At 42.9% G+C, this 27,544-nt stretch overlaps 1 protein-coding gene across 6 annotated transcripts in view; it reads right to left on the bottom strand.

Moving 5' to 3' along the window:
• The window catches only part of HNRNPR (heterogeneous nuclear ribonucleoprotein R), a 340,992-nt gene that overhangs the window by 237,762 nt on the left and 75,686 nt on the right, over positions 1-27,544 (bottom strand). Inside the window, exons 2-5 of one of the 6 annotated variants that reach the window (XM_086957671.1) lie at positions 26,673-26,846; positions 25,977-26,157; positions 16,042-16,160; positions 15,484-15,591 (exon numbers count right to left, since the gene is read on the bottom strand). In XM_086957671.1, the coding sequence (XP_086813797.1) occupies positions 15,484-15,591; positions 16,042-16,160; positions 25,977-26,145 (396 nt within the window). In that variant the 5' untranslated portion in view covers positions 26,146-26,157; positions 26,673-26,846. The remainder of the gene's footprint in view (positions 1-15,483; positions 15,592-16,041; positions 16,161-25,976; positions 26,158-26,672; positions 26,847-27,544) is intronic. The other 5 variants (XM_086957670.1, XM_086957672.1, XM_086957668.1 and 2 more) reach the window with 5 other exon arrangements.

Here is a 27,544-nt window from a genome sequence, read left to right as displayed (position 1 = left end):
GAACGACCCTTCCACTTGTCTCCACTGAAGGTCCAGTTCCTCCTGCAAGGGGCGCATTCGCAGCCTGCAGTGCGGAATCAATTGAATACAGGATGAAATCGACCCTAGAAGAGATTTGTACATCCTGACTGTTATCCAGCTTTTCTTCTGCAAGCGTTCGGCTGAAGACATGAGTTTCATCTGTCTCTCTTCCGATGGGAAGGCTTTGCACACCTGCGTATCGAGTATCGCTCCCAAGAACTTCACCGTACCTGCCGGTTGAAGAACCGATTTTTCCTTGTTGAGTTGTAAACCCAGATGAATAAAGAGGTTTAAGCACCTGTCCACTGCCTTTGATGCCTCTTGTAAGCTTGGAGCCTTCAGCAGCCAGTCGTCTAAGTATGGGAATACTTCCAGCGACTGTCTTCTCAGAAATGCTGCTACCGGGGCCAGCACTTTTGTGAATATCCGAGGAGCGGATTTTAATCCAAATGGGAGCACCATGAACTGGAAGTGACTCTTGCCTACTGTAAAGCGAAGGAAACGTCTGTGAGCTGGATGGATCGGGATATGAAAATAGGCATCCTCTAGGTCTAATGTCGCCATGAAGTCGCCTGGGTTCAAGAGGCGCAATATGTCCTGGAGTGAAATCATCCGAAACGACAGCTTCATGAGATAGGTGTTGAGCTCCCTTAAGTCCAGGATCGGACGCCACTTTTGTTTCGTTTTGCGGATCAGAAAAAATCTTGAATAGAAACCTTCTCCTCTTTGTGATAGGGGAACGCGTTGGATCGCCCCCTTCTGAAGCATTTGTTGAACTTCCTTTTGTAGAAGGTTTAGATGTTTTGAAATAGTGGCGTGGGGAGCTCTTGTAGGTGGAAATTCCTGGAATTCTAGTGTATGCCCATTTCGGATGATGTTCAATACCCACTGATCCGATGTTATATCTTCACAGCTGCTCAGATGTTGTGATATCCTGCCGCCCACTGGAGATCCCAGAAGCGGAGGAACAGTTGGCAGAGTCAGGAGGCCGCTATTGACGCTTGTCAGTGTCCTTGCCCTGACGCCCCTGTCGTCCACGAGCGTTCTGACGAGATAAAGACTGGGATTGTGATTGTCGCTGATAATACTGATTGCCGTACTGAGGTCTGTACGACTGCGACTGCTGCGAGTATCGTTGCTGCTGATAGCCTCCTCTTGGTAAAGTGAAGCCTCTTCCTCTTGCTCCACGGAACGGTGTTCTTCTATATTGTAGGTTTCCCAGAGCCCTTGCTGTCTGTGTCTTTCTTTATACCCTGTAGGGTCTCATCGACATGTTTCCCAAATAACATGTCCCCATCAAATGGCAAGTCCAAAATACTATTCTGGACCTCTGGCCGGAAGTAAGTCGCTCGCAGCCACCCTTGTCGCCGAAGAACCGCCGCGCTGCCCAGAGCACGGAAAGAAATGGTGGCGATGTCCATCGCGCAGTCAATCATTTCCGAAGAAGAACGTTGCCCTTCTTCTAGAAGTTTCTGTGCTTCCGCTTTAGGGTTATCCGCTAGAAGATCCACATAGTGTGCCACATCACTCCACATCTGGCGGTCGTATCTTGCTAGGATCGCCAAGGCATTCGCCGCTCTGACCAATAAGCTAGCCATTGACGAAAAACGCTTCCCCGCGTTGTCTAACCTTCTACCCTCCTTGTCTGGTGGAGTTGTGAGGGTGGCCGAAGGATTCCGTGATTTCTTCTGCGCCGCCTGCGATATGACCGAGTCTGGTCTAGGTTGTCCAATCAAGCAGGCGGGGCTGTCATCAGGAGCTTTATATTTTTTCTCCAAGCGCGGAAGAGTTGGAATGACCGTCGCTGGGGACTGCATCACCTTCTTTCCTTCTTCCCATATGTGTTCTACAATGGGAATCGAACGCACCGCCTTACGGTATGCCTCTTTAAAATCGTACAAGAAACAATCCGTAGATGGTGTAGGCATTGCTAGCTTAAAGCGTGCTGTGGCTCTTTCCATCAAACTGAAGAAACCTCCCACATCAGCCGGAGGCGAATCGATCGGGTCTGGCACTGGTGAAGCCGGATCCGGAGCTACATACTGGTTCCATTCGTTATCAGGGTCTTGATCCTGGTTCTCCCCCGTTTCATCCTCATCCGAGGTATCTACTTGGACTTGTGTCTGCCGAGGATATTCCCTCTCATGTTCCTCCTGTGCAGGCGGTACTGACTGAGCTGCCTCCACCTGCGGTTGAACCTGCGCTTGACCTTTCACTGGTCGCGACCCTTGTGTGCTCCTATACTCCTCCAGCATTGCTCTTAAGTCTGTCAAAAGACTCATAGGCATCGTCACCATGCCCTGCTGTGGTTGGGTTTCCTGGTATGCGACCTGTTTTTGTGGTCGCTGCTCCTGCCGATAATAATACTCCTCATCTAGGTCCGAATCATGGTATTTTAGATTCAACTGAGATGGACTGTATGCATCCCCATACATCTCATTCTCCTCCTCCGAGTAATCCTCTTCGTCCAACAAAAGGGCTGGAGGTAATGATGGCACCTTTCTAGGTGAAGTCATATCTGGAGTTATCCTCCTCTTCCTGATGCTTTCTGTAGCACCTGCCGTCGACGGCGTTGAAAACAAATCCACCGTCTCCTTATTTTGAATCGTGGTCGACGGGATCGTCAACGGAACTGTCATCGTCGACGGGCTCGTCATCGTCGACGCGATCGTCGCCGTCGAGATTGCCACCGTCGACTGAATAGTCATCGTCGACGGGATGGTCCTCGTCGACGAGGTGGTAACCGTCGACGTGGTTATCGTCGTCGACGCTGTCGTCGATCCAGTCTTCGTCGACGGCATCGACGTCTTCGTCGACGCTCTCGTCCTCGTCGTCGCTGGATGGCTCGTCGACGACTGAGGAGACAAATTCACCACAGAGGCTTTAGAGCCTTTCTTGCCCACTGTTGAGGCCTCTACAGTCGGTTTTTTGAAGGACTTGGCTACCTTTTCCTGATGTGAAGGCCCCGCCGAGCTCTCATCCAGTTTAGCCTTTTGCACCTGTGGTGCTTGCCTTTCCCTCTCCTTTACACTCACGTGAGGAGATTCGTTAGGCCCTGGCTTGCCAGACCTATCAGAGGTCCCACGCATAGCATTTGAGGGGGGTTCAGTTGAAACCTCCACAGACGATCCACCCCTCTTCAACGATGTCTTAGAAGATGATGATCTGGCATCTTCCTTATCACTAGAAACCACTACCTCCTTTCTTTCCAACTTCCTGAGCCACAGAAGTAGCCTTCCTTCACGATCATGGAGGGTTTTCACTGACATCCTCCTGCATATACTACACCCCTCTGTCTTATGGTCAGGGTATAAACAGTATATACAGTCATTATGTTGATCTTCCATATAAAGTCGTTTTTTGCCACAAGTGGCACAAGCCCTGAAAAGGCTCTTCTTTTCCTTATCAGTCATGCTAAAGCTGAAAGAAATCCTGTCAGAAAACTGTTTAAATAGTACCTCAAGTAGCCTGAAACCTAGGAAAATCTAATATAAGGAATCTACGGCTAGATGTCTATCAGATGGTACATACTTAATGTACATTGCAGAGGATGTATCATGCAAGAATATACAAGCATTCCCCGAAGCTCACATGTGGTTTCTTTTTAAAAGAAAAAGTTTAACTTACTCCTATTTTTATAGGTTAATTTACCCGGTAGACAGTGATTCAATATTGTACCTGAAACCCTACCAGCTGGCTCTTCTTCGGCGCAGGCCACACTCTTTGCCTTTCCAACTCTTAAAAAGCAGCGTAAATACGTCAAACAGTGTTCTGGGTAATTCACATTCCAGTAGCGCAACATACACACACACACACACACACACCCCTACACACACACACACACAGAGCCACACACACACACACACACACACACACACACACACACACACACACACACACACACACACACACACACACGATGTGTACACCTGCTGGAAATGTTGCGCTAAGGCTATGGTATGCAGGTCTGTTGTAATTTTCCCCTCGCTATCCATCTGTTACTCTGTTCCCTTTTATCAAGCCATGCAAAAAGTTTCCCGGCTTTGTCCCCAGTCTCATATCTTGTGTTGGGTAGCCGCAGGCGCGCAACACCCAATGAACTCACCGGGCTTCAGCCCCCCCCTGTCGTGTGTGTCAGCCCGGGATGAGACAGATCCCGGGCACACACAGAGCCGCACCCGATCGTTTAACAGGTCTTTAAAAGACCATTTGAATGGTAATTAGGCCTTGCTGTTTCACCGCTTGTTGGAGGCCCTGCAGCTCCACTCTGCCTACTGATTAAAGGTTCAGCCCCCCCCCCCCCGAAATGTTTTTAGCCCCCCCGAAATTTGGCTCTAGTTGCGCCTCTGGGTAGCCGTCAGACGCAATTTGGTCAGGTCCTCAAGATATTTCCTATGCTGCTGTTGTATAAGACGCAATTTCTGGGTTGTCGCCGGTGTGGGGTCTCTGGTGAGTTGGGCCTCATCTTCCTGCAGCACTAGCTCTAGGTCATGTAGGTCGAGCTGCTTCTCCAGTTTGTGCACCGCAACAGAGATAATGGCCTGTCCCCCAAGGACCGTTTTGTACGCCTCCCACAGAGTAGTTTGGGAGTCAACTGATGCGGTATGCTCCTGAAAATAATGCTTTGTCGCCGTGAGAACAGCTTTTCTAATTTTAGGGACCTGCAGGTAGCCCAGGTAAATGGGATAAATGTGTTGCCTAACCTTGTATGTGTATAGCAGTAGCACTAGGGAATGGTCCGAGATACCTCTGGGTTTTATCTCTATGTGTCAACATTTTTAAGGCAATCCGCTGAAGCTAAAAAATAATCTATCCGGGATAAGCGGTTATAGACTCCAGAGTGAAAGGTAAATTGCTGCATCGTGGGGTGGTGCCATCTACACACATCCGTAAGCCCCATTGCCTTCATAAAGCCCCTAAGCAGAGTCACGCCGGGTGCATGTGTTTTTGCTGGGTGGTGGTCTAGGGTGGTATCCATGATTGCATTAAGGTCCCCCCCTATCAGTAGTTACCCTTCCGGAAGGTCAAGCAGGAACTTACTAAGAGCTGGGAGCGTCACTGCATGCAGGGCGGGGGGAATGTACACAGAAACTATATTTAGTGATCGTCCTTCCCATTGGCCTATTATGGCTGCAAAGCGGTCATGGTCGTCCGTTTTGGTGTGAAGCACTATTAGCGGAGATTGTTTTTAATTAAAATGCCCACCCCCCTCGGGCCAGATGAAAACTCTGAGTGCACTATCATTTTGAACCCCGATCTGTCCATAGCCTTACATGCCGTACCAGTAAGGTGCGTTTCCTGTAATAGGGCCACCGTTGGTAAGTATCGCTTCAGGCACTGTAGCACTAAACCCCTCTTAATTGTCACCCAGACCATATACATTCCATAGGAGCACAGACAGGGGTGTCACTTGAGTTGTAGGGTGTGCTGCGAGATCAGGGGTAGTTTGAGTTTGTGTTGCCTTGTTGGATAATACATGTATGATAAGGTAAGGATTTACATGTGTGCCGTAGTTGCTGGGGAAAAAAGGAAGAAAATTCCATGCCTGTAAACTTTGCTGCCAACTAATACAAAAAGCTAACATTGTAGAGAAAAAAAAAAACTACTCCTTCGTCTCATACCTGTACCTCCCTCCCTGTACGAAGATTACAACTCCACCATCCCTCCCCACCCACCGTGCTCCCAGACCCCAAACCTTCCTGACTGAAGAAGTAGGACACTGAAATGTTCAGCCTGGTGTTGATATCAGTGCCTTCTAAGGTGGACCTTGAGAACATACACAGCCGGAGTATCGCACGTAACTTCAGACGGGGCCAGTTCCCGATCAACCCACTGGTTTGCGCAACCCAGGAAATACAGAAGAAACTCCAAAAAACAAACAGTGCAAAAATACCCCCCCTTGCCTCCCCCTCCCTGCCAGACTGATCCCAACCATCCGCCACCCCAACTTAGAGTGCTTTAACCCCATCAACAGTGCTTGCGTGTAAAGGGTGGATGGGGGGTGGGGGGGAAGAGAAGTCCGTGGAGTTCCGCAGTCCATCCCCTCCTCAAGAACAATTTAGAGACTGTGGCACACTTTAGCCCATTGCTCAATCTCATTGTTCCCGTCCAAGGCCCTTCTACCCTGAACACTTATAATGTTCTTTTTGCATGTGGTCAGACCGCGTATCAGTCTTATTTCTTCTTTGTGCAACATTCCCCCATGTCAGTCCTCATTGTTAATTCGCTGTGTGACCTCCTCCTCCTCCTCCTGACCCCGTAGGTGGTCCGCTGAATGTTTCTCGATGCTGTTGCCGTCTTCTCTCCGTCCGCCTGGGTCCCTCGACACGTCGCCATCCCTCGAGCCAATCATGTGTGTCGTCCGGTGACTCGAAGAACCAGGTCTTTCCGTCCACCACCACGTGCAGTCTCGCCGGAAACAGCATGGAGTATGGAAGCTCTTTGCGCCTAAGTTCTTTCTTTAATTCAAGGAAGCTTTTTCGACGTTTAGACACAGCCGCTGTGTACTCCGGAAAGGAAGACACCACCGAGTTGTGAACATGGATTGGTGGGGCCACCCTCGCTGTTTGAAATATAGCATCTGTCGCGAGGTCTGGGGGGCGCCCCAGGTTTCGGCTTACCCCCGGGCACTCTGTGTGCTCTTTCCACAGAGAAAAAGTTGGAGTCCTCTGGGCTGGAGTCTAGATTTGATAAGCTCCTAAACGTAGAGGTCCATGGCTGGTTCCCTTCACTTTCAGGAATTCCCGTGATTCTCGCGTTGTTCCGTCGGGAGCGCCCTTCCTGGCCGTCCAGCTTTTCTGACATGAGTTTATTTTCCGCCTCCAAACGGCTGACCTTATTAAGCAAAATGGTGGTATCTTTTGACAAGGATTTCGTTACTTGCTCCACCTCAGTGACTCTAGCTGTCATTTTTTTAAAGTCGGACCTTAAAAACGAGAAATCTGTGGAGATGATCCACACCATCGACTGAACCTTAGTGAGGGCCGACATTATATCTTTTAGCGTCACTTTCGACGCTCCCTCCTGGTCGGAGACTTTTTCAGAGGTGCCTGTGCGCTCGGGTAGCGCAGGAAAGTCTTTATTGTAAGCATATTTCCCCAGTTTTACTTGTGGTTGCACGCGAGGGCCCCTGCCCCCCCCCCACCCTCCCCTCCCTCGCCCACCAATCTCCATCTGTCGGTGTGACAGCTCCGGCCGGTGTGACACAGCTCCGGCCGGTGTGACACAGCTCCGGCCGGTGTGACACAGCTCCGGCCGGTGTTTTCCTGCTGCGCCGCCTACTCCGGATCTATGAGGCCTTGGCCTTTTACTTTTGCGCTCACCAAGTAATCCTCCACTCAGCGTGACCACCTTCAGCCTCCAAGGGCCACCTGCCAATGAGCCGGCCACCAACCGCAGCTCAGTCTTGGGGGTATGGTGCTGTCTTACCCAATAAGTGTAGCAGTGCCGCCTTATCTGTCCATCAGAACCCCAGGGTACAGTATGTCCTTAGTTCAGTATTAAGTGGCCACCGCTCAGAGTTGCCATTTCGCTCCATGACTCGTTATCTCCCTCAGGGCACCTATGCGCAGGAGAACTCCGTATTCTGTCGCCTTCAGGAAGCAGGCGGCTGCTCCTTGCCGCCCGGATAGTCAGAGCGCCTGTGCCCGGGGTTAACACCACAGCCCCAACTTCTTAATTGCCCGCACTGGTAGCCGTTCCAGCTTTTATGAGGAGCACATACCAGGCATTAACAGGCATTGCCTGACAGTTACGAATGTGCCTGCACTTCCCGGCTACTGTGTCAGGGCCGGCTCACCTCTACTGCCATTTTGACGCCCAAGTTCCATCTTGGAGGTTCGGGGTCTATATACCCCCCTGCGAGGCTCGCCCACCACAGCTCTTACAAGGCGCCCAGGAAACACAGCTGGCCCCACCACACCAGCAAGCGTGGTGCGTGTCTCGCCCCTGCGGTCCGCACAGGTGTCCGCCGCTCGCCTCACCCAGGCTGCACTTGCCTCCGGCAGTCGCTGAGCCACGTCAGAGTCCGGCTGCATGGTGGTTCGAAGGCCGCTATTTATCAGTCGCACCATCCGGTCCTTATGGAGCTCCTGCCAGGCAGATAAACGCTCGGAGTCCGCTCACCGTGGGGGTCCTCGAAGTTCACTTTTTTCGACGGATTAATGTCGGATTATGGGGTGGGGGGGTATCCTACTTCACTCCCCGGAGCTCCCCTAGAGTGCGACCATCTTGATCGGCTGCTGGCCACACCTCCTCGGGTAAAATATTTTTGCTTACAGCTGGCAAGGAGTTTAATGATTAGCTTTGCACGATTATTTATACAAATTTGGGATGGAGATTATTTATACAAATTTGGGATGGAATTGGCTACGGGCAAACCATAGTGGATATGGCTTTAGAAAGTATGTTTTTTACATTTGAAGGTTAAAGGCATCTCTCATTGAACAGATTTGTATGAGGTCTTTTCATTCTTTCAGTTACCCTGACGAAGGGCTGTATAGCCCGAAATGCATTGGGTTAAATAATAAGAGGCTACGCTACACGAATTGCCCATTCCATACGTGTCGCTGAAAAGGCCCGATAGGCATACAGACGGCATTTGAAAAAATGTGGATTATACAGTCTTCGAAGTAAATGGAAACTAATGGATGAAATTTGAAAAATACGAACAAAGAATTTGGATCAAAGATTGGATTTAAACATGAAATATATAACTAATTCATTGAGGAATGATTCTTGCAGGGAGGTGTGACATGTTGACTTCACTTTTCCCTGCACCAAAACACGTAGCTTTCAATGGCAGTGTGTGGGGGGTTAAGGTACAGGGCCTCTAAGGGCTGCAGAATCTATTGTGCCATCCTTAGAGTCCTTCCCTGGTCACATTGCCCTTGGTACCCATGGTGCCTTTTACAAGGGACTTACCCATGGCTAGAGATGTGCCAATTGTGGGTATAAGGGCACAGTTTTGGAAAAGAACACAGGCCATGGAATATTGATTGGCAGGGACCCAGGGCACATCAAGTCAGATCGCATTAGATCTCAGGCAAAATGTGTGTGTGTGTGTGGGGGGGGGAAGAGGGTTGGGGTAGGCTTTGAGAAAAAGGGGCACTTTCCTACACTTCTGCTAGGCACTTCACTCAGTTAACATTTGAGGTGCCAAAATCTGGCTGAATAGGAGCACCTTGAATTGGTAGTACTGCCCCACGACTGAGAACTGGATATATCTTCAGCGCTTCCGTCCGATAGGGTGTAGAAATTCTCATCTTGAAGGTCCATTGAGGTTAAATACATCTGGGAACTCCTTAGCGCTTAACCACACAGGGACCAGAATTGGTCTCCTTAGGTTGTTTTCTGTACCAAACATTTTAACAAAATCACTGGTTTCTCTGGGGTCTGCGTACCATCTCTATAGCGTCCAATTGGAGAATCTTCTGTTGTAGGTCCCACAAGTGAAGATAGAGGTCAATTTTAGGTGGGCAAACAGGTGGCCTTTGTATGAATTCCAACATGTCAAATCTACCTCACAAATTGGTCTAGTTTTAAAGTTTCCAGATTGTGTGTGTGTGTGTGTGTGTTGTAGAAGAGAGCGTGAACATCCTTAATGGAGGCCACCGATATCAAACTAATTCCATAGACCAATTATCCATTTATCTGCAGTCTCTCTCCAGAGGCACTGTGGGAGACATGATCGTGTTTTTTTTTTGTTTTTTGGGGGTTTTTTTTCAAATCGGTGCTGGGCAATTAAAGTTATGGCTATGGTTTCAGACGTCTACTAAGGCAGTCAGGGGCCAATCCCTTTTCCCCAGTCGTGGCATCACTGCTGGAACCATAGCTGGCATTTACCAATTTTATATACCTTCTGACAAGATGAAGCCCAGTATTGTTACACATGAGATGGTCTTGCACGTGTGTTCTTTAAAGTTATAAGGAAGCACTGCTACTCCACCTAATCTAATGGTAAATTGAACTTCTTGTGGCCATCTCCATTAAAGTATGAAACTGGGATATGTGGTTCAGGGACGAATCTGGTTATGTGGGTGAGTTATCGCCATCCTTGAGTACGATATGGTTCTCGCATTCCTCAAAGCATTCATTCCTCAATGCTTTTGCCATCTCCCTGTGAAAGTTAATCCTCCTCTTCCTACAAAGCTGAATACACCGACTCAGATGAGTCCACCTCCTCCATGTTTTTGGGTGTTGGCGCAACAAGTAGCTGATTTACAACTCTGGGAAATGCATCTTTTGGGTGTATCTTTTGTGACGGGGAAGGCAGAGGTGAAAGTCAGAAGCGTAGGTACAGCAGGCATGGCAGGTGCTGGGGGCAGTGCAGTAGCAGGTTGTCCTCAGGGTGTTGAGAAAGTAATTTTTGGAAGGCGTTCATCTGCTGCAAAGTTGGTAAAAATTCAACGAAGTCAGGTGTGTGTTCTACATCCAGTTAGTTGGGTTTGACTGCAGGCAGTCTCAAGGCATCTTGATTGTTAAAATTGGCCTCCAATTCCGAATCCAGAAGGTGGGTCAGCAAACAAGCAGCAAATTGTATGGGTAAAAAAGCTGGTATAGGAAAGGCAATCAATGGTGGTAGAGGGAGAAAGGACATCTTTGATGAGGTCGATGGTACCTTAGTCGTCCTCATGGTCTGATGCACTTCACTGAATAGCCCCAGAGAATAGGTCTTTTACTGTACACAGGCAGAATATGGATGGAACAGATGTCTTCAATCTGTCAGTCTTGATGACAGTTGGTGACAGAGAAAAGGTCTCCCTGTCCCAGGGAGAGGACTCATCCTAAAAACAACTTACACTTCTCTGAAAGCTCATGGTAGGGCTGGTCCAGTCCCAGAGTAGACTAGAACAATTAACAAGATAAGATGACCGACAGGTTAGAACATAGCTTTCCTTGGGGATTTCCTCACACACAAAGTGTGGTAGGAATCAGAGCTATGGTGATTTCTAGGGGGAGCAGGAGAGCTAGCACTTCAACCTCATTGGTTGAAATGCCGATGGTTTCAAATTAGGTGGAAGTGCTACTAACCAAAACACGGTTGTTGAAGCCCATGGCCACTTTAACCCGGATTATTGCTAGATTGTCTGAAATTCCCAGCATGACAACAGAGTGTGATTCAATCATGTGAATGTATGAAAGTTTGAATGCTGGAGAACCTTTTCAAAGCTGTGCTCTCTCATCGACTTAAAATTAATATATAGGTGTGGAAAAAGTCGATTCTTGAACATACTAGATATGCTGAACTCTTACCACCTACTGAAGCAATTAAGGTGTCAACCAACATCAATCTGGTTGACTGTTTGGATTTGACCAAGTGTTGTGAAAGCTGTGTTTGTACTGTACGACATACTGTTAACATTTCTATTCTCTTTATATGAAGCGCATTAAATACTGCTGAGATTGAATTTTGTACAGCCAGAACTATAACATTTCCATGTCAAATTTAAAAACAAGTTAAAGGAATTTTTCACTTCTAGTCATGACTTTGTACATTGAACTGTCCTGTGCTCCAGACTTGTATCTTAGGTTATATTTGGCCTTGCCTATGGCAATGTTCATGATAGCACTTCCTTGTTGCAGTAGTGCTGTCTGTTGTAGCACGCAAGCAGTCCGCTTACGGAACATAATCTGCAAGGGGTTTCAGTGCTGGTTCTTCTATTGCACTGCTGCTATTTGGAAATCGATATTTATCCTTCACGAATAAATTGAAAAAACAATGGACAATAATTAGGACAACTGATTTGTGTGATTCTTTGACTGCAAAGTTCACCACAATTATGGATGTATCCTATTTGACAGAAAATCGAGATAATTAACAGCTTTTTCAAAAAATGTTTGTAGCTAAACTAGTAAAAAATACCACATAACGTTTTGAATAATTTTCTTTTTTGATGCATAATTTAGATCGCTCAGCTGCATAATTTGGCCCTTCCTTCTGCTTAATCCTAGTAGACGCACAATGGTGAAGCTCTGAAGAGTGGTCTGGGTGTCCCATATTTCATAGGTAAGCAGGTGTATTTTTCCATATTTCACAGTTTTCTGAGAAGTATGGGGTTTTATGAGACTGAATTTTGTGCAACAAAAGCACTGAAGCATAAAGAATAGGGTATGCAACATTTTTAAAACCGCTTCTGGAAAGAGACACTGCATACCAGAAGAAGAAAACAAAGTTTTGGGAGGAGCAAATCCACCAGTATTAAAATTACCTATGTATTACAAACATTGATAGACAATCTGACAACAGCCTCAAACTCATTAAAAAAACATGGAGTTTACTTGAAAAGAATAATTACATAAGTTGAAAGCTGTCCCTTGATTACCATCTGTGGCAAGCAGCCAAACAAAACTATATTTATATATATTATATAAAACAGACAGACCCCAAGGATATGGCGGCAAAAAAATCGGAAATTTTGCATTATAGTTGTTGCACTTCATTCTTTTTCCTCATGATTTAAGTTTAAACCATGAACCATTTTGATAGCTGAAGTATGAATAGTCTTTAATCTACAAAGTGGTCAGATGTCATGTGAGACACCGGTTGTCAGACAACCTAAGGTGAAGCTTAGCCACATTCATTTTTCATGCTGAAATTCTGAGCCTTCATTTTCAAGTACAAATCGCAGAAGGCATTCTGTGGTTGATTAAAAATCCACACTGGCCAAGGCTGAAATCAAATGAGCCTACTCTGCACCTATTGGTTTCCCTTTGTATGTATGGGGGCGTGCGGGCCACACTGGCAATAATTTCATAAAATAATTAAGATGAGACTGCCCTGTGTAAATTAGGAGCAAAAGTCAAAGATCCGATCGTAGACAGGTGGCCAGTGAGAAGACCACATTTCTCTGAGTCCCTGGCACAGCTCTCTCTTGAGGTTTCAGAGGCTGTGAGAGGGATTTGCGCTGGGAGGTTCTAAGTGAGGGAATCTGACCCAACCGATTATCTCTCCTCGACAAGCTATGCCTGCATTGGACCTAAATATATGAAGAAATCTCATCCCAGCTTACACAGAGATGGTAAGCATGGTGGTACGATCACTGTGAGCTAATGTGTGCCAAACAGAAGCATTTTTTAGTTGGAGAGGCTGTTGCAGTGCACTCCAGCACCAGGGGGAATTCCTCAGCACCAAACCACTTGCCAATGAAGAGAGATGGTGTGTGGTGGCTTAGAAGAAGTAAACAGCCTATGGCATAGACTTACGCTTCTCTGGTCTGACATACTCCGAGCCAGATGCAACGTGTCTCGATGTAGACTTGCATGTTGCCTCGACGGTGATCTGTCTGTCCCTAGACTTCTTCGGATGCAGTGTATATTTTTCTGACATCGACCGTGAGCTGAAGGGGAACAGTCCAGTATCTGCTTCCTTTTTGATGCTTGAGAAGAAGAAAGACGCTGTTTATTCTCTGATCTGTGTGTTTTTACACGAGAAGGGCTCTTTAAAAGCATGGCTGCTCGCAAGCCCATTTTTTAAAAATCTTTTTCCTCTCTCCAACAAGGCATGAAGCTTTATCTTTTCTCTGTCTCGAAGTGTTTTCTTAGAAAATTGCTGGCAACAACAACAACACTTCTCTGGATTGTGCAAGGATGGTAAACACACAATACAGACAGAATGTGGGTCAGACTTTGCCATCTTCTTCCCACAGGAGGAACATTTATTGAACAATGCTGGCATTTCTGACAGAAAAAGTTCTCAAAATTGTCAAAAAACTACTAATAAAGTTACCAGCAGTCAAAAAACATCAAATTAAGATAGAAAAAAATATCAAGAAACCAATCTGAGTAGAACAATCAGAAATTGACAAGCTCAATGTTCCAGGATCCTCACAGGAGCTGGAAAAAAGAACTGATTTGTCGCCTGTGGTGCATGATGGGAGCAGGGAGGTCTTAAAGGCACTGAGCTAGTTTATTAATGTGTTTTTATCTATGCAGCCTATGGGCCAATTGCCTGCTATTACTTGCCTTTCTTTGAAAATAAAAGGCTATGTTAGTACACTATAGGAGTGCATGTCCCTTTTTACAGAAATAGATAAAATTACTTTATTTTAAATGAAAAATCCTATGGAATTTTGGCATCTTAGCCTATTGAATGGGTTTAGGCTGCTTGTTTAGGACTGTCCTGGAACCAAAAGCAGTGCGTGGAGAAGTCAACAGAAAGATGATTACATTTATTGTTGGCTGCCAAACTTAGCAGCTGCCTTTTGAAGAAGGCTCATGGTCCTAGTGCTCCGTAAGACTAAGGGAAGTTCTAGCAGTGGATATAAAATCATGTCTGTTGAATAGCAGATGTATCCATCTGCCCAACTGTCAGACCGAAGTAAAGCTTCTGAAGTTCTAGTTGAATCCTCACTTAGGCAGGGCTTCAAAAACCAGCATAATTTCATTTGGAGATAATTCTACTAGGGAGAAAGCTTACTTTTCATGCAGCATATCCTACTTGGATCTTTACCAATTGTCAGCACTTAAAGATAGCAATAAGAGTGTGCCAAACAGGATTTAAAGTGAAGAGGTTCAGTTTGCTTTTCATACACAAACACAATGAGACTCATGTGCTTGAGACAATGTGCATGCTTTAAGAGGCATCCGATTTGAAAAGCATGTAATATTACTCTTCCCCACCTGGGATCCTAATAGGTTATTGGCATTAAAAAGATAACTCACAAATATGAAAAGACTCCAAATTCTACAGTCATTAATCTTTTGAACCAAGGAGTTCATGTGGGAATAATATACACATCTTTGGAATCAAGAAAATAACTGGCATGTCTGGGATGCTCAGGAGGTCATTTAAATATCCCCATTTACTAACTCCATGGAGATTACTGGCTGCTAATGATAAAGCATGCCACAGGACTGCGGGTAAGGTTTCCCAGCCTTCTAAACAAATGTTTTGGCACTCAGGAAATTGTAACTAGGTTATAGATATATGTACTTACTATATCCCCTTTGTGATTCAGGATACAAACAGGATGGCCAGTGGAGTTGAGAGGAACCTCTCCATTACGTCCCCCTTCCACCAGTGGTTGATTTACACGTTTTGCAAACAAATAATCTTGTGTTTACGAGACAGGCTAACTAGCTAGCAACTTTCTCATTGCGTAAATCTAAAAAGTATTTTGGAAGCAAATCAACACCATTTTCAGTGTGGGCAAAATAGAGACCAGTTGCTGAATTTAATAAGGAAATGTACGCCACAATCTATTGTGGTAGCAAATCATTAAAAATGTACATTAAAGACTAAAGCTAAGAAATAAGCCTGCCAGAACCCAAAATAGACATAACATACCAAAAATGTCTCCTTTTGTACCAACAGTATCAGTCCAAAGTTTTTCAAGTCTTTCAATAAGGATGCCAACATGAAGGGACAGTTTAAAGGCAACTCTAAAGTCATAGAAGAGACAATCTTTTTTTAATTGAAGATTTTTTCCTATGCACTGAAGACCATTATGCTAAGAAACTTACTTTGATCTTTGATTCATCTGGTCCCTTAGTGGAATCTTGAACTTTGTTTCCTTGCTTCTCTCGCTGCCTGTAGGTTTTCATAACTCCACATAAAAATGCACTTTTATTCTGGAAAATTAATAAAATTAGTCTGCAACTATACAAACACAAAAATTAGTTCAGACCAAATACTTTTTGGTGCACCAACTATCTTACACTAGACTTTGTGCAGAGTGATGCATGCACAAGGAAAGGAAAATAAAAACAAGCAATGACACAAGTAACTGTCAATCAATCAGTAGATTTGTAGAGCACTTCTTGTCACCCATGACCGCATACAGGCACTGGATGACAGATCCAAAAATAAACTTTCAAAACAAATGGTCGCTGTTTTGTTTGTAGTTCAATGTAAAAACACTTAAAACTGAGACCAATTGTGGAGAAAAATAAGGAACACATTAATTCATTCCCTCTGTTTGAGCAACTCAATGTTAATTATAATAAAGATTGTTATGTAGGAAAAAAGTTGTCAACAAACCAAGAACACCGGTTATAAAATCTTGATTTCTGAATTCATACCTGAACATGCGATAGGTCGCTTTCTTGAAATTGCTGCAGCACAGCCAAAGCCCCGTCTTCGTTAAACTCCCTAAGAGCATCTATAGCTCGTTCATCAAGGTCTTCAAAGGTCACCAAATCTGGAACAAAAGGAGGGCTTCTATTTTACAATAATTCTATGGGGGGAAAATACACACACACACACATCTCAGCGGCAATCAATGATGCACACAACAACATGCATCCTGGGAACAGCCAAACAGTACAAACATGTAACAAATACAGAGTTTAGTTTAGTATTCTAAATACATAAGTGTTGCAATGTTTGGAACATTCAGTTGTAAACCTTCATGAAGTACAAGGTTTTGATTCTCAATTGAGAGCATACATAAACATTTACTTAAAACAGGATAATTCGTATGGAAAAGTGTCCCAGATATCCAGTGACTTGAAATGTGATTTTTCAGATTTTTTTTGTGAACAAACACGCCCAGTTGTTGCAAAATAAAGGATTTATAGTAATGAACAAGACGAGATGGAGTGAGGACAGGTGAGAAACAACGGACTCCTTGATTGTGGACTTCCCTACTCATGGATGTAAAGTCACTATTCTATCAAGGAGATGGTGGTGAGAATTAACCTTTTCACATTTAATTTACTAGACAGCAGCTTTTAACAAAATTGAATTTGCCAGAACCAAAGGGGAAGAAAGGCAGTCAAAGCAACAAACATATGACCCGTTACATCCAATTAACTTTGGCCTACAATTATAAAAAGCCTCTCCTCCCCTTCAACAAGGGTTTCCTTTATGGGTGGTCTTTATCAGTAATCCTCTGCATCAACTGTGAACAATCCAAATTAACTTTGAACATTAAGATTTCGAGCTCCACCACTAGGACTCTTCTTAAATCAAGTTGCTACATCTTTGAACCAGAGAGGTTAACGCAATACATATAATTTTTGGAGTTGGCCTTCAAAGTGAAAATCAAAGCATTATTACTAGTTCTAAAATATTTACTAGGCGGGATAATCCGTGCCACAAGTACCATTAACAAAACTATCATTTTCCAAATTAACTAGGAAAGAAACAAAAAATCATGTCAGAACCAAAAGGTCAGAATTATGTTCTTTCAAAATTTACTGATAACGATCAGTGCCTTCGCATAATATGGACTTGAAGTAATATTTTCCAATGGAGTGAATCTGCTGGAATGATATAAAATGGTAAATGAGCTCAGTCTAATGAATGGTCTCCAAATTGATATGTACCACTCACTGGGTTTATCCACTGTTCGGGGGGGCGGGGGGGGTAGGGTAGGTTCCCAGAGGAATAAATTACTTCAAATTTAATAGAGATCTTAAGACTCTCGTGGTAAAAAAATATATATATGCAATGTTAAGGCTCTTCAGTACCATACCAAGAATGCCTCTTACACTTTTAATTAGAAACTATCTTTCAGTCCAATGCCCTAACATCAAAAACTCTTCTGCAAACTATGAAACACAGTTTAAGTGTCATCTCCAGAATAATTTTCCTGCTTACATTCATCACCTACCCTGACCAAAATTTTTAATACAGGCACTATATCTTCCAAAACAGGATACAACCACTTTCAAAAACACGGCAACCCCATCTAGGGCAAGCAAACATTTAGCTATTAAATAAATAGAACTGGTATAAAACTCATTGATATTTAATTAAGCTGGCTCTCTTGAAGTCTCAGTGAGGGTAAATTTTCCTCAGAATCCTCCATGGAGAGAAATGCAGATCCTTCATTACCAAAGAACGTGGATAGCCTAACAGATAAATCAGTATTAACAGATACGAGAGAGACAATTCAAGAAAAGCTCAACAACCAGAAACACACTTAAAGTCCACCAAAGGATACCTATTGTTTTACCATATGCCCATCAACTGGAATAGTGGGAATACATTAATGATATTTAAAATCCTGCATGAAACCATCCATTTCACAGGTCTCTGGGTTTGGCCTTTAGCTGAAGAAAACCAGAACTTGAATGTTGGTGTGACTTACAGATCCCAAGGAAAAGTCCTTTACTTGCTATATAGAACCCTAGCCAGCTCATGATCCAACCTCCATTTGCTGTAAATCAATGAAGGGTCATTACATTTGCTTCACTTGGGAGATAATCTACCTTGAATTAGACCCATCTTTCAGAGAAAAAAAATCCCAGAAATCTATGATCCGCTCTACTGATGTGTTTGTTCTTGGTGATTTTTATAGGAAAGTGTTGCCAAGTAGGATGCAGCAGTGAATTTGGCCGGGAGCCAGATACTTATTACAAAACAGAACTCCAGCAAGTCCAGAAAATTCGTATTTAACTGAAATAAGAAACTCTTCAAAAGATCATAGATATCAGTCTCTAAGGCTCGGGAACATGGACCGGATGAAATGTTGAAAAGCCTAATATCGTTCTGGTTCCTCACTGAGAATCTGTCCATGTTAGTCTGATCTCTACCTTATTTCCCCAGCTTCTACCTAGAAAGGCACAATCTTAGTTTTATAAAAACCAAAACCCAAAGAACTGCACTTCTCATTTGGATATCAAATTGTACACGCTGAAAGATAGGGTTTTGGTAATATAATGTCCAAAAAGAGTCTCTGTTCGGTTTTTCCTCTGCTTGCAACATGCATACTAGATGATCCCTATGGCTTAAACCTGTAGTTCAGAGGACCTATATTACTGCCCGCAATAATGTTGTGAATGTCCAAGGAGAGGACGAAAATTCAGAATGGGAGGCACGAGAAATCGTATGCCTGCCAAGCCATTAACAGGCCAGAAATCTCCCTTAAGTAAGATGTCTTTGGAAATGGAGAACTGCCAGTTTGACGTGCCTGAAACAATCCCAGGCATGAACTCCGAGATGAAATAGTGGTCTTAAGTTCTCTTGTGCTAAGAAAAGGTTGCTTAGGGTTCTTTGCAACTCAAGACCTGGCTGTTCGAGCAGTAGCGGACCCCCCTCCCCCAGCGCCTTGAGACCCTCTGGGTGAGTAGTGCGCTATATAAATGCTTTGATTGATTGATTGAAAGGATGGTTTTTATATACTTATGTATTTTCAGCTAGCCCAATTTGTCTCCTTTAAATATGCCCACTGTTTGATAACACAGATGATCGGAGTGCTGATTTTGTAACTGTTTCCAATTAAACTATGCTGTATGGATCTGGTATTTTATGCCTCATGCTAAAGAAACTGTGAAGTATATGAGGTGGAATCCTAGAGCACAACGTGTTCACATAATTCTCATTCAGTCTGCACTTTTGGAAGCCATTCACCTTACAAGTACCGACACCATTTTTAAGACTGCAGTGCATGTTCGGTTAACTACACATCTGTCATGTTCCAGTTTCAACAGGGTGAACAAATAACTGCTTACTCAAAAGCACGGTCATGTTTGTTCGTATGTTTCAACATGCGAAGTCGTTGGATCTGGAACACCAACTCAAAACTTCACTGGCTTGCTTAAACTGAAGATCACCATGGTTACCATTTCGTTTCTCAATAATAAATCTGAAATCGGTTAAAAAATGTGAAATCTTTTGCTCGGCACAGCTATGGGCTCCAAGTATGTATTTGTGTGAATACATTTGGGAATTAAAACACATGTACAGGTTTTCATTTAAGAGATTACAACAGTTATGGTAACTATTAAAAGGAGAACTAAAATGTAAATTTTTGCTGCTAAGCACAAGTATGTACTCGACTGGGAGTCAGAAGACATGTGAATGTTCTTATTAAGCATATATGAGAATGGGTGAGCTTAATAGGAAAAGAAAGTGATCCGATAGTAACCATATCGTGGTGAAGAGCGGGTGATCAGCAGGCAAGGAAAGAAAATTAAAACAATACACTATTTTGCAATCCACTAAAGTGGGATGTTTTTAAAGAAAATTAAAAAAGGATAAACCGTTTCGGCATTGGTATCAAGTTTAATACATAAATGGCTTTAAACTGCACTTATGGCTAATCTCTGTGCACCCCTCCTCGCCCATGAAGACCGTAATAATGAGGCATACCGATTTGTGGCAGTCTGCACTGGCTAAAGGAAACTGCAAGCGAAAATACTTCAGAACGTTCTAGAAACTCACTATTTCCCAAATAATTTTTAGGAAGCATTATCTCCTTGTCTGGGGACAAATGTGGAGCAGAAATGCAAAGCTTCTTAAAGATCAATACCGAAAAATATGGTTTAATTTACTTTTTAAACCGTAACCTTGACTTAAGGTTTAACCATATACCAACTCATGCTAACAGTGGTGGTACAGGCCTACTGGGTAAAGCACTGGAATGAGCGTGTTGTAATGAGATCCAAATTAACTTTCTAATTGCTTAGTTACATTTGAACTAATAAAATAAACCGAGTTGTGGGGTGTTGCAATGTTGCACAGCTAGGTGTCTAAGAAATAACGTTAAGGTAGGGCTCTGTGCATTGGCATTTAAGATTTGTGGTGTTATGACAAGGGGGGGGCATGATGGTGCATCGTGACAGCACGTAACAGGTGATGGTGGTGATCCTCAGTTTGTCAATACAAGAAAAGAAAAAACAAGGAGTGTCTACATTACTCAGAGAGGTAATGTCTGAGGATACACAGGTGGCAGACCGATGAATCACTCCTGGGATAAGAATCATGGTGCAGCTTAAGGCCTTGGATGGCATCCTCAATAGGATTTTGTAGGGGGTTCAGCCAGCTGAAACCAACAGACGCACCAACTCACCACGCACTTCCCAGTAAAGGTAACCAGCATTGTGAACACCAATGGGTCTCGCCTTTGACCCTTATAGGTTAGGTCAATGTTTTTTTAGACATATTGTACAGCATCCTCAATGATGTGCAGTATGGCTAAACAAAACAACAACAAAAAGTACATCACCTGGCAGCCTCGCCCTATTGTGTAAGAGTGCACTCCACACATGTACACACCGCCAAATATTTGTGGCTGCATATTTTCTTTTTTTGCTAATCTGAGTTGAATTTTTTTAAAAAAGGGAAGCACAAATGTATAAGAGCAACAGAGCAGGGTTGGGGAGTAGAAGCAATAGATAAAAGCAAAATGAGGGGGAGGGTGGAGAAGCACACCGACAAGAAAGCAATGAACAACGGCATGGCAGAAAGCGCAGTCAGGAGGGGGTGGAGAGAAGCATGGAGGTGACAAACACCGACATGAGGGGGAAGAAAGTACACAAGGAAGTCAGCAGGAAAACACATGCAACTCTTGTGGAGTGCTTAACCAAAAAGAAAAAAAAGCAGTGCTTGAAAAGCAAAAAGGGGAAGCACTGAGTCCCGCCAATCAAAAGAGATGGTAAAAAGACTGTGCTCCATGGTAGGCACAAATGTTAGGATTCAAAACCTAGGACAAGAATAAAGAGGAGACAAACGAGTGGCAGGAAAGGGAACCAGTGGTAAGCAATACGTGGGCTTCAAGCCCCTATACGTTCGTGGTAAGCCCACAACACTTGTTTTGCAACCAGATAGCAGTGATCTCTTGAAGGCTTGACCTAAAAAGGGGGCGATCACTCTTTCAAATATGCCAAAAATGGGGACAAATATGTAGACTTGTTAAGGAAAGGAGCAGAACATAGTCAGTGAGGACTCTGTTGCATGTAGTAGGTCACCAACTATCTTCAGTCATTCCGCGATATACAGAAACTGTGAAAAGGATTATAGTAGGTGGACTGGTCGGACGTCTATGGACCCGTTTAAGTGAGACCAACATGGAACTATTATGAATTGGTGTTTCCACATGTGCTTAAGCAAAATTAAGTGTTGTAGGCAAAATTTATAAAGAAGTATTGCAATCTGAGAAAGAAGTTGTGCTACTTGTGCAAGGGGGCTGCTATGAGCCCTGGAGAGTAGAAGAGTCTTAAAAGAGAGGAGTTGGCCTAACGACTAAGGCGGTCGACCTCGAATCAGGGGAACTGGGTTTGAGTCTCGAAAATGACTGAACATCCTGTGATTCTGGGCAAATCACTTAATCTCCCCGTGCCCAACAAAAATTATTGTGTCCTCATGTAACGCAACTAGTGCTATGTAAAGCGATTCGATACCAGATACCTTCGGGTCAAGTTTGCGTAATATAAAATTCAGTAAAATAAAATAACTTTAAGCTGATGTCTGGAAAAGCCACATGAGAAGTGTCGGAGAAATGTCCGAGTGAGGCAGAGATACTGAAGTCTGAATCTGAAGATAGAATATAATGGTTTATCTTTTCTACTGCCCTACAACTCCCCTGGGGAAGCTTGCATTTACAAAAGGAACAGACTTCAATATAGACAACAGGAAAGGACTACTGTACTTCTGAAACAGTGACTTTACAGGGGAAGTGGGCGCACAAACTCACTGCCCAAAGACCTTGAATAAGACAACACACACCAGAATGAAAGACTTATCTTCCCTAACATGGTACACATCTAAGCAGCCCCACCTTTATTGTGTTGGGAGGAACAAAGAGATGGAAAAAAAGATGGTAGGTAAGTGGGTAGAGAATTTTTTTTAACAAAAAACCAAAAGACGGGTCAACTGAACCAAGCTGCCCAATAACCTCACAATTTTCTTCATACCGAGGTGAAATATTTTACATCTGGTCCTTGAAGGCAGCAGGAAATTGCTGGCAAAATACTCCTTAAGTGCATCTTGGTTGACCTTTCAAACAACTGACTTGACTGGTCAGGAGACAGGGCAGAAAAGCTTGAAATACTAAACTGTATTTTTTATCTTTGAGAGTATTACAGAAGTAGTGTGAGAAGATCAATAGACCATTTAAAATCAATTAAGCAGCAAAAACAAATTTGTACTCCACATTTCCTTAAATTATTATGTTGGCAACACACTATAAGTCCTGAATGAGATCGTATGTAATGACATCCCAAACCACCGCCTTGGTTCCTGGCAAAATCTGTGTAAAGAAATTGTGAAACAAATAATTATACTTGTCAAACAATCAGAGATAAAAGAAATGAAAAACAGTCCCAACATGTGCACATAGAGTTGCTTCTGCAACCCATAGTACGCCCTTAAATGACAGCACTTCCATTGGTTACTGTGCCAAGATTGCCTGGCCATCAGTTTGCATCTGTTTTTTTGTGAGTTGAAATGCTTGTAAGCAGGGGATTACAACAGAAACCACCATTGGACATGTACACACAGGATGCCGAGAAGCATCCCCATCTTTTCGTACTTCTTGGCCTTGAAGTTTAGTGCCTTTGAGACTTTGAAAAAGTCCAACTACCTCAGGTTTCGCTAGCATTAAAGATGGCTCATGGCCGTAGAAAGGTGCAAGGTTTAAAATTCCTGTAGCACCAAAATGGTATCAGGAAACTAATGAAAGGGTATATGAGCAAAAGCAAATATAATTCAATAGACTGCCTCTGTGTGCTCTTTACTTTGAAAGCATTACATCTCTGTACTGTGAGCTCATAAGCAGTTAGTTTGAAGTATTTCGACCAAGTGCCTGTAACCCCATATATTTAGATCCTTGATGCACCAAAAATGTCCAACGTTCCTCGAAAGCCTTAGAATGGAGAATGTAGTCTTATGCTGTCACCATACAGCTTTCTTAGCCTTAGTAGGTCGCTCTGCAGACATTCCTATTAAGTTAATCTCCGAGGGTATATAACAAACTCACTTATATCCTTCTGGCTGCATTTCACTCCTATTAACATGGACAGCTGCTTTGGAGGAATATAAAACCAAAGGCAATACCAGACAGCATGAGAACAAGTCTAATGTAACAAGACTAATGTAAAAACGCATGTGGCTCTTCATGATGCCAAGTGGGGAAGAGTGAGGAACTAAATGTAATCCCAACCGCCAAATAGAAAATGAAATGCCTTACATCAGAAACAGAGACCTGAATAGGCACTCTGATAAAGGGTAAATGTCCTTACTGGGCGATGGAAACAATGAAAAAGGTTGGTTATACAAGAGTAACAGTCACGTGTGGAAGGGGGGGGTTGAAGGGGGGCGTCGTGCACATGAAATTTGCTGGTCTGGAATATTTATGTTTTCATATAATGAAAACAGAACTTTCAGTAGTTTCCATTTCGATGCTGCAATGTAATAAGATCAATGCTAAATGGACATGGGTCTATAAAATACTATTCAGATGCATTTTTAGTCACTTGATTTGATTAAGACCGTTTCAAGTTGTACTAATGTTTTAGTTGAGTTACGAAGAAACAAAAAGGGACTTAAAAAAATAAATTTGTCAACCAAGGAACGTAAAGTTATAGTAAGTACTGTTAAAATAAAATGTTAATTATTTTACTGGGCTAACGGACGGTCTGGGGGTGAGGGTGGGTAGTTTAACAGCAATTTGTGATACTCCATAAAATTAGATTTAAAATATTTCTATTTTAATACTCAGACGGAGCCCCTTCCCATTTCTTCTTCAACTGTTGAGAGAATTACTACCACTGGAGATGGAAAGCTGCAGCTAGGCTATAATGCACTTTTACTAGCGGCCAAATAGTTCTCCAACTTGTTTTTTGTTCAGAGATTCACCTGTTCAAATTAGCACACAGTGTTCTCTGAAAGAAGCGTCTTACTGACTGAGGACCTCTATTGGTAGTATTGCACAACTGCAGCTTAAAATGTCCATTGTACTATACTGCGAGGACCCCTATTGCTAGTATAATTAAACTACAGCTTTTTATCGCCATTGAACTCTACTGTGAGGACATCTTTTAGTAGTATAGCACAACTGCAACTTTCCTAACTTGTACTATATACAGTGAAGTCCTCTGTTGGTAGTACAGCACAACTGCAGCTTTCCATCTACAATGTACTATACTATGAGAATGTCTATTGGTAGCGTAACACAACAAGTGGGGGTATACAGAAAGAAAGGGATTTGAAAAATAAACAGTATTATTTTGGTCAACAAAGGAACTCGCGTAAAGTTAAATTAAGGGCTGTTAAAACAACTTAACTCATTTTACTGGATGAAGTGAATAGTTTGAGAGTCAATTTTACCCACAGAAGATGCCTTTTCCCATTTCTTCACCCACTGTAACTAAAATTCGAAACAGTTCCTTCGCATAGTTCTGAAATTTGAAATGCTACTTGTTCAGCACTAACCATGACTACCAATCACATGGGATAGCCAAATGTGCAACATCTCAGTATTGCCGACTTGCATGAGGGGACTGCTTACTTAGGCAATAAAACACTGTAGAGAACATCAAGCGCTAATCTGAACAGGTGAATTACGGTACAAAAACAACGTCTAGAACTATTTGGCAGCTGGCACCAGCCACACACAAGTTAATTTACTTCCAATTTTATAACCGATTAACTCCTCAAAACTCTACCAGTGTCAATAGGATGGGCTTCAGTATGGCGAAAACTCACGTTTTGCCCTTGTGTAAAGGCAAAAGTCTACTTAATTCAGGGGATTTCAAAATACATTTTAAAACTTGGGGTTGGGATCTTTATCCATTCTGCAAAAATGTTAATTCTTGTGTCGGGCTAAACCTGGGCACCCTTAAGAAAAGACTACGGGGGAGCAGAATAATGGCAGTTGAGAAAACTCTATACTCCATGAAAGGCGCCCAGTTGACATTCATTGTGAGTGTGCACATATATCCAACACAATACTTTTAAATCAACTGGAGAAACATTAAAGGTATACAGGAGTTTGGCTTAATTGAATGGAAATAAAATGGGACTATACATTTATACTTGAGAAAGTCTTGCAGACAAATCAATGCATTGTTCTGATCCAAGTAGGGTTTCATATTAGAAATGCAAGTTGCTTTAATGTGACACATTCTGTGTCATACCCAATTCACCTTCATACAAACTAATTAAAACGAAATGTTCGGATCCTAAGACCAAAATCATAAAGTTCATTTATAAAACTTTAAATCTATAAATTTTGAATGTTTACCCCTTACTTTCACAACCAGTCAGAAACAAAAAATGCATATTATACCTGTCTGAAATATTTCATCAAGCCTCTCGGCCACCTTCTCAGAGAGGCCGGCCTCTATCAGTGACTGGTAGTGTTCTGTGTTTTCTGCTAGAGTTACACTGCAAGAGGTATCCATGGGTTCGTCCTCTTCTGTTATTTGTACCGCATTACCATTCACCTCATTAGCCATTTTATTATGCTGCTGGAAGAAATTCAGGAGCTCCATTACATTATGGCAGAAATTGCTTGGTCCAACAATGCATGATTTAAACCAATTCACAAGCATGCTGATCACCTGCATCAGAATTTTTATACAGCCATTGTAATGAAAAAGCAGTCTAATAACTATGAAGCGTACATGGATAGGTTTGATTAAGGATATTCATGTACATTTGGCATAAAACGGATGATGAGGTAGCGCATGGCCAGCAGCACAAATAGGGCCTTGTGTACTGAAGTCCATATTTAAGGATCACACCTCACTTTGACAGCAGAAACAGCAACAGACCACAGCTTAGCTACTTTCAGCCAACAGAACTTTTTTAATAATATCTATTGCAATCACTGCTATAGAAGGTCTACATGCACCCCTGCATATATGGGATCTAGTGTTCTTTGCTTGCTGTCATCTTTCTCTGCACTTCAAAGCAATCAAAATGAAAATTAGTAACATCTTTTGAACAATCAGTATGATGAAATGCAGAGTAAAAAATATACCCCAATAAATGTAGCCTTTTGGTGTTTTGGGCCCGTAAAAAATGTATTATCTGCTCAGTCGCTCTTGTGATTTCGAATAAAAAAAGGATCAAATGGAAATATCAAGCTTTTCTCTTTGAAGGGCTCACCAAAGGGCAATGTAGTTTCCTTTGCACATTCTGCAGAAATGAGTGGCTGTAAAGCAAATCATAGAACAACGTGGAGCTTTAAACATTTGGAAGCATAAAACTTATAAAAGACATCACAAAACATACTTCTTTTCTGACGAGCAAAAAAAAAAATGTTCATGCAATTCATCATTATCCAACATTGTAAAAACTGAAACATTGTATAGTTACATCACACTTTAATTTAAGCAAGGTGAACAATGCTTTTTCTGCAGTTATTTTGTCTAGGGAGATTAGGTCCCCTAAATCCGTGAGAAACGCAAATCTACCCCTGCAGAGAGGGTAGTCCAAGAAACCTACAAGCCTAAACCACAAACACTTAGTGCATCTACCATAGAAATGCAATTCGTTATGGAGAATGCTCAACAAAAAAGAATACTTGGTACACTAACTTCGAGGAGGGATTAGAAATGTGAGGGATTAGTAATTCAAGGACAGCTGTTTTTAGAAAAAACATTTTGCCATTAATTAGCAGAGACCGCGCAGAGTTTTAGTACTTTTCCAGATATCAAAATATAAAATGTATCAGCTAAAAGAAAACTATGCTCAAGTGCATTATGTCATACACATAGTCCTTCCAGTAATGCACATAGGTCAGTAGACATAAGAATACCAAAGTAATTCAATCCCGGTGAGACATTAAAGTTTTAAGAAAATTAAGCATATTCACTTAACACTACTGGATGGGATGAATGAGGAGCATCA

This window comes from Lissotriton vulgaris, chromosome 2_1, assembly GCF_964263255.1.
Source record: "Lissotriton vulgaris chromosome 2_1, aLisVul1.2, whole genome shotgun sequence".
Taxonomy (NCBI): domain Eukaryota; kingdom Metazoa; phylum Chordata; class Amphibia; order Caudata; family Salamandridae; genus Lissotriton; species Lissotriton vulgaris.
This window is presented reverse-complemented; position numbering and strand designations above follow the sequence as displayed.